We start from the raw sequence: 20,221 nt of genomic DNA, 5'->3' as shown, positions 1-20,221 counted from the left end.
TCCACGCTTCGCGCCTTCCAAAATTAAGGCATATTCCGTCACTGGGGTCGGTTCTATAATCGTACAACGCATATAAAAAGCGTTAAATTATTAACGCGTGAGCAGACATTACGGAAATGGACAGATTTCAAAGAAAGGAAGTAAACGAATTTTGATTTCTTTAAAGGGCGAACTAAATATAGTCACAAAACTCAGGTAAACAAAGAAAAGTTCATTTATTTTATCTGTAAGTTTTAACTTCCCTTGTTTCTCCTTTCGTTTTCAAACAAGCAATCAACCGTCACGGACGACACAAAACAGGCACACGTAAGATCCCGCTGCCTGGTAACAAACGGTTAATTATTACGTCACGCATAATAACCACCAATTAGCTCCCGTCAACAGCTGCGCGAGACTCAGGTCTCAGTTTAAAACACGTTTTGATTTCTGGTCAATTTAGCTCTGTTTTGTTAAGCAATTTTCGATACGGATCGTGCCGTTTAACGACCGCAATCGTAGACATGCGGCGAAACCTCTTGCTCTTCGGACGGTGAAATTCGATTAACACCATGACGTACACCAACGAAGACGTGGACGTGGCGACCGCAGAACAAAAAAGAGCCTGCTTGCGACAAGATCGCCTTTAATTATTAATGGAATACCTAGCCGTCGATTCCATTACTCGCCTTGCCGAATAAGCACGTTAAAAACAGACGCCGACAACAAGTAATTTAAATTTTTAAGTCACGTTTCGATTTCTTCACAAAACTATTGTTTTTGTTCAGGCAGAGGAAAAATTGTACCAAACCATGTTTTTAAAAGCCTTACTACAGTTACTTATATATAAAGTTGATTAGCCAGTCCAAAATCAATAAATCACTGTGTAGTAAGCAGTTTATACAACGATTAAATATTTAGACAGCGCTCTCCTCACAGCTCCGAAATTACTCCCACTTCTCCCGCGGCGCCTTTCTCTTTCTTACTCTCGCCTCGCGCGGAGAGCAGCGTGCAACCTTGGCCTTTGTAATCCACGCAACAGGAATTCAATGAAAAGGTCACACGCGGAGAAGCAAAGTTAATTTCTTCTAACGTGTCTAACTCACCCGCTGTTTACCTGCGCGTCAAAAATTACTGCTTAGCTTTTGGGTACGTTAATTAAAAATCCAGGCCAGCCGAGAAGCCGCCGAAGCGTAGGCGCTATTAATAATTGATCCGTTCTGAATGACGATTTGGTTTTATTGCGTCAGTACAACCATTAAAATTTAAAGAGTAAGCTTTTCGGTAAAAAAACGAAGCATTAGTTTATTCATACCAAGAAGCATATCGACCTGGCGTCTCCTTAAACAACGCCACGCTAAATAAATCACCGCGACATTCAAAACAAGTGGGGAATTTAAACAGTCTGCTCTTATCGGCTGCCCACAATTCGGCGAAAACCTTCCTTTCAAGTACTCAACTCCTATTGCTTGTCTATATGCTGACGACAGAGTTTCCACAATCGTTCAACACAGCCTGGCATTTCCAAATGTACAGCGAATAACTTGGCGAGAGCTTCATTAAATATAAATGAATTCCAGTCTAACTGAGATCTTAACTTAATCCGAACTAAAGCTTTATCTGTGCCGAGATTCGGGCGCATAATATATTGAACAGTACGATGCTTACACCTTGAACGTTTTGTAAAATTTAATATTGTATAGTAGGGTGGGGAAAGATGGGACACCTATTTATTCTATTTTCTTGCCCCATTTGGTAGTAAACAAAAATCATTCAAAGAATTATAAAACCGTGTCCTCACGACTCCCATAGAGCGTTGCTAATTAATTAAAACACGATCAGGATATTTAGATATTATGTGCTAAAGGTGTCCCATCTTCCACCACCCTACTATATGTACCAAGGAACTAATATACGATTTGCAGTGCTGCATCGAAATAAAATCGATACGAATAAGTCTTTATCTATACCCAAACCTCTAACGGATTGAGTATTGCTAAAGATGTATATTATTATCTATCATATAACATGTACCCACACACGTCGCTTACAAATTACCATCTGCCCAAAATACACAATGAGCACATTCATATATTAAACTCGTTTCATCAAGAAAATTGTATGGAGTGGATTTTAAATCAGAAGTGTTGACAAACTTAATTTTAATATATGTTTTTGATATGTGGACACTATATTGAGTTATAATAAAGGGTATAGCAGAGTGGGGAAAGATGGGACACCTATTCATTCTACTTTCTCATTCCATTTGGTAGTAAACAAAGAACATTCAAAGAAATATAAAACTAAAGGTGTCCCATCTTACCCCACAATACTATATGATTGTTTTAAAGGACGGTATACACTATCTTTTGTTGTCGGGAGTAAATTCTAAAATAACCGAAACGGGTTTGCTTTGGCCGAATATATTTGCTCTTAAACAAGCATTTAAGGTAATTTTATCGTTTGTGTGGCAGCGAAACGTAATTATTTCGATATTTGAATATAAATCTATATTCATGTAGCATGACATTCCTAAACACTCTATGCGCCAATTATCGCTTAAAACCGCTGTTCCTTATAAAACAACACCATCCGTGAAACAAGCCGTTTAAATTGAATTACAATTGCGCTGTATAATGTAAATAGGTCCAAGCGGGTCATAGCTCGACCGCTGCCAATATATACGCCGCAAGGGATTTTAATCAATGCCGCTTTTACTCCAAAAGTAACTTCATCAATGAGGGTCTGTGTTATCCCGGCAAGTGCAATTACACATTTACTAATCGATTGGTCTTGTGGCCATCTAGCATTTAAGCTTTGCATTTACACTTGAGGTAAGATGGGACAAGTTTTCATTTCATTTTATCGTCCCATTTAATAGCGGACAAAAAAATTCAAAGAATTATATAACTGCATATTCTTGCTACTTTAAAAGCGCGTTGTTAATCGTTAAAAATAGAGAATGCGGGATATTATAAACTAAAGGTGTCTTATTTTACCCTACAGTACCATACACTGGGAGAGGATACACCCAGTGTTGCGGTAAACCGTTGCCTGGCGAGGGCGACTTTTTATGAGATATTGGCATGCCCGTTTCACACGTGGCTGTGCTCTTATGCTACGGTGTTATTGCGCGACCGTAAAAATAAGCGGTGTTACCAGAAAACACAGCCATAATTAGGTACGTGTTTTGACCCAATAACCCGTGATAACCTCGGCAGTTCATTTTGGCTTTAAATTTGATTAAAGTATTATTAGTTTAGCGCGACCGACGACCTGTTTAATCGTCAATTTCACACTAAGTTACACTTGCCGCGGTGGTCCAAGAGAGTTCCACAAAATTATATATAACTGGGTGGGGTAAGATGGGACATGTTTCTTTTCCTTTTTGTCCCATTTGGTATTAAACAAAATACACACAGAATACCCACAGCTCGACTGTATAAGATCGTCGTTAATTTATTAAAACACGACAAGAAAATATAGGATTTAAGTATATTGACAGTATCCTATCTTGCCCCATGGTACTAAACCAGCACATATGTGTCATTCATAACTATATTGTGTTAGTAAACATACCGATTCAGTTACTCTTACATCGCATGTCTGTTTTCCAACCGCTCATAAAAATATTTGTTTGAAAAATATTCGCCCTCTTAAACGTTTGCTGAATAGGTGTGTATATCCTTGTGTACAATAATATATGAATAGCATATTCCTGTAACAAGGTTCGTTTTTACTGTTTGTTTGTTTTTAAAAATTTACTGTAAAAGAAGTGACATATTATTTTTTCAATAATGCTGTTTTCTTTATAAATAGGTCAACTATTAATATAAAGTGTATTATTGTCTCGCATGTTATTCAAGGATAGTTTTATTTCAAAATCGGAAAATCGTTACCGTAATTGTAAACGTGAATCCAATAACCAATTCCCATGTGCGAAAGGAGCAAAAATCCCTATTTATTCTCATTTTCTTTCTCTTTCTTTCTCTTACACGTTTGAGAGCAGTGCTAATAGAGAAACAAGATTCTGCTCCTAACATGTCGGTGTCGCAACCAACCGACTTACAGCAGCATGCTTACAGATGAATAGATTAAAACCACCGTCGCGTTGTTTGACCTCATAACTCACTAATCTATGGACAACTGTAAGGATACCTAAAAGCCGTTTCTTAGGAATTTAACGTCATCTGTAAAACTTTTTTGCTATGTCAATAAACTGAGTTAATTTTATTTATTCAAAATCAAATATTTCTGGATCTGTTTCTTTTAAATATAATTAATACAAAAGAAAAATCAGATTCGAAAGAGAAACTGTTAAAAATATGTTACCCGTTTTAATTCACGTAATTACCTTGTATGCAAATTTTCATAAATTGTCAGTCATTTTTAGGATGTTTAATTTATAGTGACGGTGTAACACTAAACCAGTTAATCTGATAAGGATCACAAACGTTGTTTCCAGGAAATAGTTTTGTATCTGTACGCTGTCATTAACACGCAAATGGCGATGTGTTTTATAATAGTTCCTTTTTTGGTAAAACAAGCCATACGGTTAAAACAGCAATTAAATTGACCACAAAATTGTACGAAAAACAGCGGAACTTTACGTTATGAAGTGATCGAAAGCCGCTGGACGAAATTAAATAAAGTTTCATAACTTGTTTATAGTACTGTGGGGCAATACAGATACCATTAGCACATAATATAGCAAGCTGTGGGGAGGCGGGAAATCTTTAGCATTTAATATCCAAATATCCCGATCGCTTTTAAACAATTAACAACGGTCTATAGAAGTCGTGAAGTTTCGATTTTCTAAATATTTAAAAGTCCTTTGTTTACTACCAAACGGTGCGAGAAAATATAAGGAAAAGGTGTCCCATCTTCCATCACCCTACTATACTATATATATAGTACTGTGGGGTAAGACGGGACACCTTTAGCACGTAATATCCAAATATCCTGATCGTGTTTTAAACATTTAAAAACAGTCTAAGGGAGTCGTGAGGATACGGTTTTATAATTTTTTGTATGTTCTTTGTTTACTATCAAAATAGACGAGAAAATGAAACGAAAAGGTGTCCCAGCTTCCCCCACCCTACTATATATTGATTAATTGTGCTATTATCAATTACAACAACATTTTAAATCGTGAGGATGCTATACTACATAATTCTATATTATTTGTTTACCAATAAATAGGACGCTAAAAGAGATTGAATACATACATAATCTTATCCAAATCATTATATATTTTTACAACTTATTTTTAGTAACAGAAGCTACAATGAAAAAAGCATTTAAACTAAAATTACACGAAAGACAAGCAAAGTATATAGTTAGGTTGGGGGTAGACAGGACACCTTTAACATATAATATCCAAATATCCTGATCGTGTTTTATTTAACAACGGTATATGGAAATCGTGAGAGTACGGTGTTATATTTCCTTAAATGTTCTATGTTTACACCCAAATGGGGCGAGAAATGGAATGAAAGGGTGTTCCATCTTTCCCCACCATACGTGTTAAAATAATTGAAAGGCGCTGGACAAGTTTAGGTACAAACGTTTCATAACTGTTTGTACTCTTGGGTAGGATTAGCACAAAGTAAGCCTAATGTTCTAATCGTATTTTAGCAATTAACAACACCTTTTTTATATGGTCGTAAAGATACGGAGATATATATATATATATATCCTGTCTTTTCGTTTAAAAAAATTTTAAATCTTGGGTACCGTAATCGAAGATACAATTAAAAGTTTTTATATTGTAGATATAATTCTGAAAATATTCTTTGTTTACTACCAAAAGGGAAGATAAAAGAAAATGAAAACATTTACCATCTTAAACCAACCTACTATATTACTACAACAGCTATATTTTAAGTATAGTAGGGTGGGGAAAGATGGGACACCTTTAGCACATAATATCCAGATATCTTACGTGTTTTAAACAATTAATACCGGTTTATGGGAGTCATGAGGATTTAGTTTTATAATTCTTTAAATGTTCTTTGTTTACTACTAAATGGGACGGGAAAATAGAGTTAAAAAGTGTCCCATCTTCCCCTATCGTACTGTATAACATAAAGCAAGGTAAAAACACAGCAGTTATTCTGGCCGTAAAGTCGCATGAAATGCAACGCATGCTATAAACATTGTAAAAGTGATTGAAAGGCGTTTGACGGCTTAAGTACAGGAGCTACATAACTACTTGTATTATGTACAGCCAAGTTCAAACATAGGCTGCAGTCTTACAAGTACCTATCGCGTATATTACGATTTATTATGTGGTAAGCAGTTATAATTATAAATCCCAATGGTAGTTTTTAGATTGAAAACGAATTTACTTTCAATTGCTAAACGATCAAGGTTGTAGTCGCTAATTAGAATTCTCGTTTATGTTTGTTCTACTACAACTAAGTTAATGGATCTTTTTGTACTTGTTTTAATGATTTTTGCGTTTTTTATGACAACGTATTGTAAGATACCGATTGAAAAAAACTTGTTTAATTTAAATTGAACGCATTATGGTTGCATATTATAGTTTAAAATTAAAACATTACTTAATACCGAATTCGGTGAATATAACTTCAAAGGACAAACTATATTACGGCAAGCGACAACAACGCTAACTTACGTACAACGTTTCCAATTTAATAAGTCGTTAGGTGGCGATCATGCTGCGCACTTTCTAAAGCGGTCTGGGCCTAGCAACCGTTTGCGTTACAGTGGCAGCGTAAACTTTGCAAGTTCAAACAATCTGTTACATAATTCATGTTTCAGTTACTATCTTGTTTACAATACTGCATGAAACGAATTAACATATTCATATACTAGGGTGGGGGAAGGTGGGATACCTTTTCATTCCATTTTTATTGTTCAATTTGGTAGTAAACAAAAAACATTTAAAGAATTGTAAAAAGTATCCTCACGACTTCTATAGACCGTTCTTAATTTTTTAAAACACGATTAGGATATTTGAATATTATGTGCTTAAGGTGTCCTGTCCTCCCCCACCTTATACTATACATCCAACGCCTAACGTATTTTTTAAGTCCAAGATCTAAAATATTCATCCCATCTTGTTGTAACAGAATCGATACCCAGCGTATAGGATGATTAAAGGATTAGATAATATACATAAGTAATTAAATGATATTGCTTAATGAACTCTAGGTAATCAAAACAAATGGATTTTATACGCTCTGCTAATTATGAAAAATTATAACAGTCCCCATACAGAAAGGCACATGGCAGACAGACATTAAAAAAATAAAAAGAAAGGAAACTAGAAATCGGTCACTTACGTCCAGTTTTAATTGCACGCTCATTAATATTTTATTGCAGTTGCAGATGTAGCAGCACTCTGGTTTCACTGCAAGAGCGATCGATTTAGAATGTGCTTAGGTTCGGTCGGGGCATATGAAACATATAAAGGCCATACGTTGAGACTTTTTTAAACTTTTTTTCGATTGTATTTTGTATGTACAGTGAAAGAGCTCCAATTTTTTTTTATATATATATGCATATATACATTTATGAGTACAATAGTCAGCTATAAGAGAAAAGATTTTTGAGATGGTATGGAGTTTCAGATAGAATATGTACGTTAGATTATATTATCTGTGATAAAGACGACTTTTAAATTATTAGATAAATAAAAAGGAATATCGTGCAATTTCATAGTAGATGCTATAAGGGAAGAAGGGACACCTTTAGCACATAATATTCAAATATCCTAATCGTGTTTTAAACAATAACAACGGTACATGGAAATCGTGAGGATACAGTTTTATAATTCTTTGAATATTCTTTGTTTACTACTAAATTGGGCGGGAAATAGAATAAAACGGTGTCCCATCTTTCCCCACCCTACTGTATGTTTGTGTTAGAAAAACAAAACGAGACGTAAATGCGACACGGATTTTAAAAACTCTGCCTATCATTATGTTTGAACTGCTTAAACGAAACTATACACATATAAATAGAACGCCAATGTTTGTATATCCAATCTTCGGTTCAATCAATACGTTTAAATTAAGTTTCGACAATTAGCTCCAGTCTAATTAAGAGCCAGCACTCTACAAACATAGCAGACGCAAGGATAATATATTTTAATGGAAGAACCTATCTTGCGTTAAGTCCCCGAGTTACTGAACTAAATAGGTCTGTACTCCCATATGGGTTGAGATCAACATTTGTCAGTGGTACTGGTCGATATGCAAAAAGCTCAGCACCTCCGCCTGCTGGTGCGTATAATTCATAGAAAGCCCGCCTTTTAGTATGGGAGCCATCAACGGATAAGTTAAGTTATATTTTAACAGAGTAAGGTTTATAGATGAGTATTTTTTATATCCCTGAATGTTCTTTACGGATTTCAGGTAAGCTCAGTATAAGAACGAAAGGATTGTACGTGGACGCATCAGCAAGCACGCTGAAAGTCCATCGAAATCCATTACAAGATCGATACATCGACTGGGCGGGCGCTCAGCCCAGTTCTCTCGTTCCCTATTCCGTTACCAGCGACCAAAACGTTCCATTTACTCGTTTGCAGTGCAGCGAACGCCGACATTTGCGAGTGTTCAGACAGGCGAAATGGAAAGTCGGATCTATACCTACTGGTTGCACATATGGCTGCATTGTGCATTAGATTTACGTATGCCCATTTTCAAGATTATACTGAGAGAAAATGAACAGTTGAGAGTATATGTAGGCTTTTGCTGGCAACTAAGCTTCAGCTGTTTCAAGGTGTCGTATAGCGGAATAACCTATAACCACTGCGTATTCATTTCGGCAACCTAGTTGAACCGTAGACGGCTTGTCAATAACGCAGATTAGGTTAACAACGACCCGTTCGTGCGTCGCATATAACAGTCTATAGCTTGTGTAAAACAGGATTAGATCATGCGGCACAGATGCGTTAGGGCAGGCAATAGTCGATTTTGGGTTTTTGGATAAAATAACCGCGAATATTCAAAAGAGACGTTGTAAAATGGCTCATTAAGTCGCTTGGTTATTTTGAAAGCTGCCCGCAGACGAAATTGCCGTCAGTTTGTGACGTCATAGAGTCCGTAAACAACTTCAATCAGATATTACAAACCTAAAGGTTATGTACGCTCAGCCGGAGGCAAATACGTTGTAACACTAAATCAAGACGCACATGCTTGCGCACTTAATGTTTAACAGTTGTTTGAATAAGGCTTCCAGCAATGTCTGTTAAGTAAGAATGCGCATACTTTACAGCAGAAAACTTTTGTAATATTCTGTAGTCGCGAATGTGAAAGAAGAATCATTTAACCGATATTTTTACAGTTCTTTGTTTAGTGTACGAACATATAAAGCTGTCATGGATTTCATAGTGAAGCAAGCACTCGGAGGTAAGAAAAACTAAATACTTGTTTGTGGACAGTATTTCATTCCCCTTTTAAATTCGTTGTCTAAACGTCTGTTCAGTGGCCCGTACACTGTGTAGCAAAGGTATTGAATAATTTAACGAAGCCCGAAAACCAGTTCTCTCGTTAAGTTCTCTCTCAGACCTCAAGGCCCGAAATCAACCACACGTCTCGATTCCATTTCCTGACATTACATTTAAAGGCCGACTCTTACCATTTCCACATATCAAAATATTACAACCGAATGTATGAGTTTTTTTAAGAAAAAAAACAATAGTCTTATTCATGCTTTAAAACACTTTTTTATGTTAATGCCATTTAAACCCATTGGCGCCAATTCGGCTGGAAACAACGTTTCGAACTCGCTGTCCAGTTCCCACTAATGGCGGTAATTCTTAAATTATTAATAAAGCAACGACGAGTTGGGAAACGCGACAGACTATGTTTTTGTGATGGCCTGATTACAACGTGGCGTATTGTAACCAGCTTTGTTAATAGTCCAAACAGAATACTATACAGAAGGGTATATATTTTGAAACTCAGTGTCTGTCTTTCAAACAAAACTTTTATTGTTTTTTTTAGTTTAAATTACAAAAACTACAAAACAATTAACACAATGTATTAGGGATGTGCTGAAGTTGAAAAAGCTCGGGTTCGCCGAGCGCCGAGCTTCAACGAAAAGCTCGGCACGAGCCCGAGCCCGAGCACCTATGACGTCATCAAGGAGAAAGGCGTACGAGAATGCGTTCCTATTCAGCCGAAAAGCGCCGCTAATCAAAATAATACAGAACACGTGGTTTGCGGTTAAAGACGCGTCTCGCTTTTCATAATTCCTACTGTTGCAAAATGTAAAATTCATACAAAAAGTATTTAATTAAAAAAATATTTATAACTGTTACAGCCAGTGGCGCAACTAGCAAGTTTCTACGCATGTTCATCTTGGATAATGTAACGATTATTTACGTCAGAATAAACCTTTACGATCGTTACATCACAAACGAGATTGTTGGAAAACAATCGTGTTTTATTCGCTTCTATACGATCTGCAGTTTGTGTATAATTTTTGTTTCTGATAATTAGTTTAATGCAGGTAAATCGCGATTATGTGAGTTTTAATTGGTGGAAATATAAGAGCGAGGAGCGACGCTATCAGTAAATTAGAACCAACGCAAATTGTAATATGATATTACAAAGTATCGTCCCGGTCGAGCTTGGACAGAAGCCAAAAAACATCGTTTGATGGCGCCGCACGAGAACCAGAGTTTCATTACGTCATTTTTCACGAGAATAAATTCACAACGATTGCTTCGTTTGTTACGTGTGGAATGTATGCTACCGCATGCGTCTTCCTTTATTTCATACGCCGGCGCAGAGTGTAAAAATGTGACGCTGATACACGATGTTTTGATCTCGTGGTTGGTTGGGCTGCCCAACTTGGGCAGTGGGCACATTCCTCGCGATTGTTATATTATAAAACGTCATAATTAATAGTTACGTTGCGATAGGACACGTGACGTAACAATTGAATGAAAAATTGTTTTAATTCCAAGCGAAGGAATGTTATATTGAATGCAACGCGTGTGTGTGCGTCTTAGCACTTTCTGGCTGCGTGCGTGTCTGCGGTAAAGGTGGCTTAGGGGTTGCAAAACCCTGTGGTTGCAAAACCATGGTTGCAGCAATTTATATTATTTCATTATAAAAAAGTTTGAGTTTTTGGCTTTTTATTTAAAATGTGATACGAAAACATTGGGCGCTCGTGTAATTCGACACCGGCTGTAACTCGATACCGGCAAATTGCTAACGTTGCGATTCGTTACTTGCGAGAGAGCAAATTCACAACGAACGAAAAACAATTAAAGAGAAAGCTACGCTGACTAGTCTCGTTATCTTTTAGTAGCCTCACTTTTTTCATTTTTAATATTTTTCGCTCTCGCGTGCAACATTATAGCATAAGGCTCGGCGCTCGGCCCAGTTTTCAGCCGAGCGCCGAGCATCAAAAAAGGAGACGCTCGGGCACGAGCTTTTGAGTTCGGGCTCGGCTCGGCACATCCCTACAATGTATGTGTCTGGCGGCTTTAAAAAGGCTCAAACAACCCTACTCTAATGTTTAACCCAAAGTTAGTATAGACGTTGGTTTAAGCCTAATTTAACCGACAATGTTTAATCCGTAACTGAAGATTATAACTATAGAGACTCCGATTATAATTTTCGCATTCCCACCAAATTTGATGTTTTGAATATTTTTCCTTTTAACTCACCCTTTATTTGTTTTTACAGGAGCAACAAAAGATCTCAACAAAATGATGGACAAGGGAGGAGAGGAGGCGGATCCGAAGGCAGAGGAGGCCCAGAAGGAGCAGTTAGAGGCAATGGCGGAGCAGGAGGCGGAGAGAAAGGCGAAACACACGAAGATGGAAGCAGAAAGAGAAAAAGAGAGACAGAGAATTAGAGACAAAGTAAATAGTAATAATTTTTTTTGCAAACATACAGTAGGGTGGGGGAAGATGGAACACCTTTTTACTGTATTTTCTCGTCTTATTCGGTAGTAAACAAAGAACTTTCAAAGAATTATAAAACCGTAACCTTACGACTCCCATACAGGTGTCCCGTCTTCTCCCATCGTACTACATATGTTATATAAATCAAACGGATTTAACGTGAATCGTAGGTGTTACACAAATTACTGTGGTATGTATACATATATACAATCACATTTAGATATACACCGTTCAAATACGACAACAGCAAATTTTGCTTTATTTTCAGTCATATTTTATGCGCCTTAAATTGAAAGCGACACTCGCATAACATTACCAGGTTTTATTTCTTTCTGCGGTCGAAGAAAATTCGTTTACATGTCGAACTGTCGACGCTCCATAGCACTACTGCGATACTATGAATATTGAAATGGTTGTACTAGATATTCTCAGTAAACAGAATGCTTTCTATTCTATCATATTATACGTGGGTGGGAACAGGCCATGGGACCTGAGATTTAAACCTTTGACATTAGTTATTACCAACAATTGCTGCATTTGGTAGGTTTTTCAAGCAGCATCGCAAATTAAATAAAATCACCACCTTAAAATTATGTAACTATACACACACGCTTGCCAAATAATATTCCTACTGTTGTCTGAAACATATATAAATATATAGTAGGGTGGGGGAAGATTGGTCACCTTTAGCTCGTAATATCCAAATAACCTGATCGTGTTTTAAACAGTTACCAACAGTCTTTGGAAGTCGTGATGATACAGTTTTATAATTCTTTGAATGTTCTTTGTTTACTACCAAATGGGGCGATAAAGTAGAATAAAAAGGTGTCCCATCTTCCCCGCCCCATACTGTATGTAGTACTATTGGATAAGATAGCATGCGCAGCAACTGGCACACAATATCCTATACTTTTTATTGTTTTTTTAACAGTTAACAGCACACTTTTACAGTAGCATCCAGTTATAATGCTACAAAGTATACAGATGTTTTTTTGCTACCGAATGGGGCAAAAAAACAATGAGAACATGAACCATTTTACTACTACTTACTTTCTTTCTATACTTTCTATATGTGACCTTTAAAATATGACCGTTAAAAATATGTGGCGGGTTTATATGAGACCGTATATATACGCCTTCAATATAATACCTCTTTTCCTGAAGTATGGTTTAAAGAGGAAAGACGAAATTGAAGCGGAAGAGAAAGCGAACCGGGAGAGGGAGACAGTTGGGAGGTTGGGGAGGAAACAAACGTTCGAGGAGGAGCAAGAGGAGGAGGAAGAGGAGAGTGAGTAGCTGCTGTTTAAAAATCAGTGTTTTTATTTGATTTTTTTAAGTTATATTTTTAAAGCCCACCCTTCGTTTTCACCCTATACATGTATATTTGATATTATACAGTAGGATGGGGAAAGATGGGACACTTTATACCTCTATTTTCTCGTCCCATTTAGTAGTAAACAAAGAACAGTCAAAAATATATGAAACCATGTCCTCACCACTCTCATAGATCGTTGTTAATTGTTTAAAACGCGATCAGGATATATAGATATTATGTGCTAAAGGTGTCCCATCTTCCCCCACCCTTCTATACATGAGATTTTGTATGCTTTTTTACGATATATAATAACTTTTACCTTCCAAACAAATTAAAATCGTCGAACGTTTGGCGCCTATCAAAACACCTACTTTAAATCGTTACTAAACGCAAAAGGCAGCAAGACGAGAGTAAGTTCAGTTGGTTAAGCAAATAAATTATGCACAAAATAATTCGTGTTAATTAAATCGATTGCAAACGTAATAATTACTCAATGTCCTGTTAAATCAATTCGAACTTTAGGGACACGGTTTACTCAGGTTCTCTGAGTCTATTTGCGACAGACAATTTTTATGAAAACATCGGTTAGCAAATACATGCCAGAAAGTCGTGTTTAAAAAAAAACAAGCAACATTTTGAAATATTTAGTTTACAAAATTATACTGCGCGTGGCGGAACTATAGTTATTAAAAGAGTCTGCAAAACACTTCACCTTTCTACGGTAAACGGTTAAAGAAACCTGTGCAAAACGGTGGATTTAGCCCTGGGTTTAAACTCTAAGGAAACAACCATTGCTTGGTTGGGCGTGTTATGATTTCACACTGCGCAATGCGGTACAGCGCAGTCATGCGCAACAGGCATCTCAAACCTATTCCGACTTAAATCCGGAATTCAATAAATTTAATTCGGTTTCGGACACGATGAGAAACATACGGAGATGAAATCGATGAAATGAATATTGAGATCTATGGTGCATACACTGTAATATAGAATTGTCCCAGAATCAACTTTCCATTGATCCGCAGCTTAATTAGTGTGGCAAGTCAACCGTATAGCGTGTCTGATAATTTAGGACCCTTTCCAATTACATTTATTCGAATGTAGACGGAGCATATGACATTAACAGGTCCGTGGTAGCAATTAAACTAATGGTTTTCTTTTACACGAAAGCCGAAACGACAAAATGTTTCGAGACTGCGAGCCCTGATCATTATTATTAATGCACCGTTCTAAATGCTAAATGCGAGGAGCGTCGGCCCGTTATATATATCGTGACATTAATTCGGGGCACAGAGCAGCATGTCATATACGGTATTCATATTATAGGGCAATGTCTTGTACTTTATCCCGACAATTCAAGTCGATTTTAGTTTTAAAATATACTGTTATAAATTTTTACATATTTGGTATTTCATATATATATATATATATAAATGCTATTGGTATTCATATATATATATATAAATGGTATTGGTATTCATATATATATATATATAAATGGTAGGAAATGTAATAGAAACTATACCGTCGAATTTAAAAATCGTTAACGATTTTTGTAAAGAAATCAATAAGCGTCAATATACAGTGGTTTTGCGGTTCATAGTGTTTCATTAATCAACGTTATACTTTCAGACTACCATATGTAATCATAAATTGTTTCAGGTGTCCTCAGCCAAGCCGAAAAAACCTTTAGCGAATTGCAACAAAAAGTGACGAATGCCGCTGACGGTTGCACTATATCCTGAGTGTTATGTAATTGGCATCCATTGAAGTATAAAACTTTCGTTATATGAAGTAACCAAGGGTGTAGTATATTTAATTGCCCCCTTTTTCCTATACGTGGGCCTTGTACTTAACTTCAACATTCGTCAATCAATATACGTGCAATTTTGTAAGGTTATAGAGTTCTCCGTTCATTTTTCAACGAATCGAGGCAATATAAATTGCTATGTATATATAAACCCATTTCTGCGACGTGGAAAATGTATAAGCGCTATCCGAGTGCAGAATATACTTTTTCGCCGACTGTTTTGGATGCGCGTTTTTGTACATCGATGCTTTTAAGCTTATTGATTTTACAGAGCAACAACACTGCGTGATAACGTGCAATGGATATCCTATTTTTAGACTTACGCCATTACCTGCTGCACTTTAGACACTCCTGTCGGCTGGTGCGTTTCGTTGTAAACCTGTATTCGTCTAATCTTATCATAATAAGTTATCACAAACTGTACGTATTTTCGTTTGTGCAAATTTTGTTGAAAATTTTTGCTAAAAGCTGGTGACGTGTGCGAGTGTTATATAGTCGATACGCGTAGAATATTGTTAAATGAACATACAATGCAAGAGAAAATTATATTTACAAAACGAAGTGCTTCTGTTTGAAGTTGTTGCAGAGGTGTAATGGCTAAGGGTTTGCAACAGTTCATTTTTTTGCAGAAAATTGCTAATTTGAAATAAGTTTTTTTTCAAATGGATAAAAAATTTGAACCTAGGGGTTAACCACTGGCCAGGTTAGAAGTTAAGGGCATGCTACGCTGCAGTCGGAACTGTTGCTAAATGTTGAACCCAGTTTTAGTTCATGACATTTAAGGAAGCACAAAGCAGTAACCTCCTGGGACTTGAGCCACCCCGACCGTACACCACATTTCCCTCTGCCTGCTCGGCAGTTAAATTATTGATTTTTTAATGTTGTTTGGTTGAAGTCGCAAGCAAGGTCAATTCTGATACGCAGGGTTCGATATTCCAGAATCAACTTTTTCCGAAAAGACTTCATCGTCAGATTTGTTAATATCGGACCCTACAACAGTTTCTGCAGTTGCTTGACCTTGCATAGGTGGTCGGGTCATCTGTAATTCGTCAGGGGTGACGGGCTCGGACGACATAATAGCGCTGCTTCCAGGCGTTATAATGCTGCCAGAGGCCATAAGGTCGCTTTTAGGGCGGACAGTACATTCAGTCATGCCTTGTTCTTTATCGCCCCATACCGGATTCCGGTCGTCTGACCTTGAAGAGCGAGAGAACCTTCGTCGTACTTTGTCGATGGCGTAAACTGAAATCTTCCTAAATCTCTCAAACGCATCAGGACGAATAGGAGATCGTGGAGGAGACTTCTTCTCTTCTTCCTCCTCTTCTTTGGAGGAAGTGAGCTTGAAGAGAGCAACCAAGAGAAGACCTTCGATCAGCTGGAACACGGAGTACAGGAGAGGAAAGACGAAAAAACTTCCGATTAGGTGATTTGGAAAAGCAACTTTTAAAATTGCGCATCCCAGTTGGCCATTTTGACAACCGGTCTCTACTGCTACCGTGCGGCGAGTTTTCGAGTTTAATCGGGCGACGAAAGAGAATAAGTAGCCGAGGCCAAATCTGAAATGAAATGAACTAGTTTGAACAAAAAGTAAAGTAGCACATCAGTATTTAACGTTTGCTTTAAGCAACAGGCTATGTCGGCTTATGTAATTCACAACTGGAACTTTCAGTTTGACTTAAGAATCCAGAGAGGATATGGCATTTGAGAGGTGTTTTAACATGGTATTTGGTTTAAACAAAGCCTACAAGCATATTTTACATGACATTGATTACATAGCCGTCTGCGTGAGCAAACTGGGAGTGCGTATACTGTAACCTTAAAATCAAGCTTTAAAAATTGTTATAATTTTTGCAACACAGAACGTCAAACAGAAAAAAAATCCACCTTATTTAAACATACCGTGCAACAACTTTTAACATCATTATCTATTACTATCCAATGCTGTTATCTTACCCAACCATTGGCATAAAGACACACAGCAGCCATAGTTCGTTTGGCATGAAACGTAGAAGTGAATCCCGGTACAGTAGACCCGACAACACAGCCAAGCAGACAATAGTAAGACATAGAAGAATTTTACACACCTGGCGGATTACAGGTTTAAGATATACGGGCAGATTAAAGTTGCTTAAACTAATACATTATACATGAACGTTGCTGTATAATGGACGTTAGGTGGGGAAAATGGGATACCTTTTCATTCTATTTTTTTGTCCCATTTGGTAGTAAACAAAGAACATTTAAAGAATTATAAAACCGTATGCTCACGACTCTCATAGACCGCTGTAAGTTGTTTAAAACACGATCAAGAAATTTGGATGTTTTGTGCTAAAGGTGTCTCATCTTCCCCACCCTACTATATATGCAGCCAAGTTTGATGTACATCAAAAGCTACTTGGTGTCTTATTAGCAGCAAGGGAATAGATCAAAGGTCCATATTAAGCCAATTTTCAGGATATTAAACTTAATGCTTTCAATATGTTAGAAATCTTCATTTTAAGTTACCAGGATTATCCTCAGCGCTACAGATGGGAACTTCCAGTTTACGAGTACTCCAAGAGCAACTGGGATCATCATCAAGAGGAGAGAGAGGAGTACGGACGTGTAAGGGATGAGAGTCGCGTAGTCCGTGTCCTTCGGCATCCATTGTGATCCGTAGAAGAAGAGGTTGAGAGGAATGAAAGCAAAAGCGAGGATGGAAGAACATGATGTCATAAGCATGCTAGAGGACAGAAGATTAGATGTTTTATTATAAGCATGGGCAGTCTGGAATGTTCTTATGCAATTTAAGGGCGTGGTAAAAAAGGTTTTCATTTTCATTTCTCGTCTCATTTAGTATTAGACAAAGAGTATTTCCAAAATACCATATATAGACTCTCGACTCTAAGAGCGTTGTTAAATTGTTAAACACACGATTAGGAAAATTAGATGTTTACGATATCCTATCTTATCCCACAGTACTACTAAACACAATATTGTAGCATATACAAGTCGTTCTGGAAACTAGCAACCACGTATGGTTAATTAGTTTAGTATTACAGAAACACTACTCAGTACTTTACCGATATCCTGTTATAAGAACAACAATAACAAACACGCGGTCGTTGTGGTAACGTACATAAGTTAGACGTTTTAAAACGGTTGGTAAATAAAACGCATTCATGTATGAATCTTCGCATGTCGTGTTAATTTCCCAGTTTAACAAATGATGTAAACGACAAAGTTGCTGGTTGAGTCTGCGAGTCATGTCTCGTTTTGTTGTTGTTTTCAGACCGAACAGTTCGTGTGTTTACCGATTTGTTACGTCATTTTTAGTGCGGCTTGAATGGCGATTACATGGATGCGTTCTAATCACATTGTTCACGGATTAGTAGCGGATGTGCATATCGGTCATCAAAACATAGTTATCTGTTTATGTAAACAGCAATACAATTATCACACACATGTGTACAACATGCTTACCTTAAAGCTAGATCCCCTTCCATTAAATAAGCAAGGATATTTGAAAGCGTTCCACCCGGTACGCTTGCAGTTATTAGCATAACAACTGCAGCGACCTTATGCAAGTGTAATGCTTGTGCTAACCCAAATACTATCAATGGCATGAGAATGAACTGGCAAAGACCGGCAATGCCGACTCCAATTGGACGTTTGATGTGTTCCTTTAAAACTACGATGTCCACAGCACAACCTTAAAAATATTAGTAGAATTTTGGGTATATGTTGTACTATGGGAAATGTAGAAGTTCAAAAATATGCAAAACTAGGCATTTTGTCTAAGCAGTAAACAAAAATATTTATAGTAATGTGGGGTAAGATGGGACACTTTTGGCACATAATATACAAACAACCTGATCGTGTTTTAAACAATTAACAACGGTCTATGGGAGTCGCGAGGATACCGTTTTATAATTCTTTGAATGTTCTTTTTTACTATCAAATCGTACGAGAAAATATAATGGAAAAGTGTCCCATCTTCCCCCACTCTACTATACATAATTGTAACCATAACTCTGCGACTGTAAAAAACGTTGTCATTTGTTTAAATCCGGTCAGAAAATATAGGATTTACGTGCTAAATGGTATACCATTTTATACCCCACAGTACTATATACGAGTACAATAATAGGCATGTTGTGCACTATGTTGCTATGTATGCAAAAACCGTTCAAAAGCAAAGAAACGTGCATTTCGAGAACTGTGATTGTTTTATTACGTGCTTACCTAAACCGAGCATAACTTCTATTAGGATACAAATCGAAAACCATTTAATTGCAGAGTCCATTGCAAGCTTTGTTGGATCGTTTGAAAAGTCGATGATTGGAATGCCATCGTTCGTTATATTGGTGACGAAATCCAGTTCAGTCCGGTTTAAACTGGCTAGCAGTGAACTTGAATTATCCGCCATTGTTGATGTGTTGATATCCAGTACGGTACTAATGTGTGGGAGCATTCTTAACACATCAGATTTGTTGTCCATATGCGAAGAGTAGAAATGATTGATTGAGCTAATTTTCTTCACTGTATTAATTAAGCTAACCGCAGCCTGTGTAAAACGGATACAAAATTAGTTGTAAAAGTGAATGACAATGACCACTTTAAAATTAGGCTTATACTTTTAAATTATCTTTACTTTATGCAACTAAACGTACACAAACGCGTATATGACGTGCACGAATAGCGGAAGAGACACTTCCATCATTACAGAGAATCCGGGTGTTTTTACTGTCTGCCTTGACTTGCTATATAGTGGGATGGGGGAGGTGGGAGACCTTTTTATTCTATTTTCTCGTCCCATTTGGTAGTAAACAAAGAACATCCAAGGAAGAAAAGGAAAAACCGTATCCTTACAACTCCCATAGACCGTTGTTGGTTGTTTAAAACACGATCAGGATATTTCGATATTATGTGTTAAAGCCTAAAGGTGTCCCATCTTTCCCAACCCTACTATAATATCATTTTCCTCAGAGTCAAGCCTTTCTGCGATTCGTTAAATAACTCGTATACCAGCATTTCTACTCTACATAGCCACAAAGTAAAGCATAATGTTTTCATTTAAAGTCGGCTAACAAATAACAGCTCACTAGTGATAAAGACCGATGACGCAAACTTCTCTCTGCTATATACGTAATCTAAGTTGTCAGACTTTGGCTGAATGGCGGCATAATGCGATGCGGTTCCGTGTTGTTTCAACTAAGCTGGCGCTTCGGATTTGTTTATAATTAGC

The 20,221-nt window shown here is 37.1% G+C and overlaps 2 protein-coding genes across 2 annotated transcripts; one reads left to right on the top strand and one right to left on the bottom strand.

The window, feature by feature from the left end:
• The first annotated feature begins 8,578 nt into the window (after positions 1-8,578).
• Positions 8,579-15,558, top strand: LOC149732272 (complexin-2-like). The gene is made up of 4 exons (XM_089883658.1): positions 8,579-9,356; positions 11,649-11,827; positions 13,034-13,157; positions 14,847-15,558. Exons 1-4 carry the CDS (start codon positions 9,326-9,328, stop codon positions 14,927-14,929), a joined length of 417 nt encoding a protein of 138 aa, XP_089739784.1. The 5' UTR covers positions 8,579-9,325; the 3' UTR covers positions 14,930-15,558.
• LOC149732271 (hepatic sodium/bile acid cotransporter-like) lies at positions 15,521-19,568 on the bottom strand. The gene is made up of 5 exons (XM_089883617.1): positions 19,219-19,568; positions 18,457-18,685; positions 17,500-17,716; positions 16,948-17,078; positions 15,521-16,550 (listed from the first exon to the last, which is right to left on the bottom strand). The coding sequence occupies exons 1-5, from the start codon at positions 19,472-19,474 to the stop codon at positions 15,902-15,904; spliced, it is 1,482 nt and encodes a 493-aa protein (XP_089739743.1). The 5' UTR covers positions 19,475-19,568; the 3' UTR covers positions 15,521-15,901.
• Between the last annotated feature and the right edge of the window lie 653 nt (positions 19,569-20,221).

This window comes from Ciona robusta, chromosome 8, assembly GCF_009617815.1.
Source record: "Ciona robusta chromosome 8, ASM961781v2".
NCBI classification, from domain to species: domain Eukaryota; kingdom Metazoa; phylum Chordata; class Ascidiacea; order Phlebobranchia; family Cionidae; genus Ciona; species Ciona robusta.
Note: the sequence above shows the minus strand (reverse complement) of the source record. Positions and strands in the feature narration are given on the sequence as shown.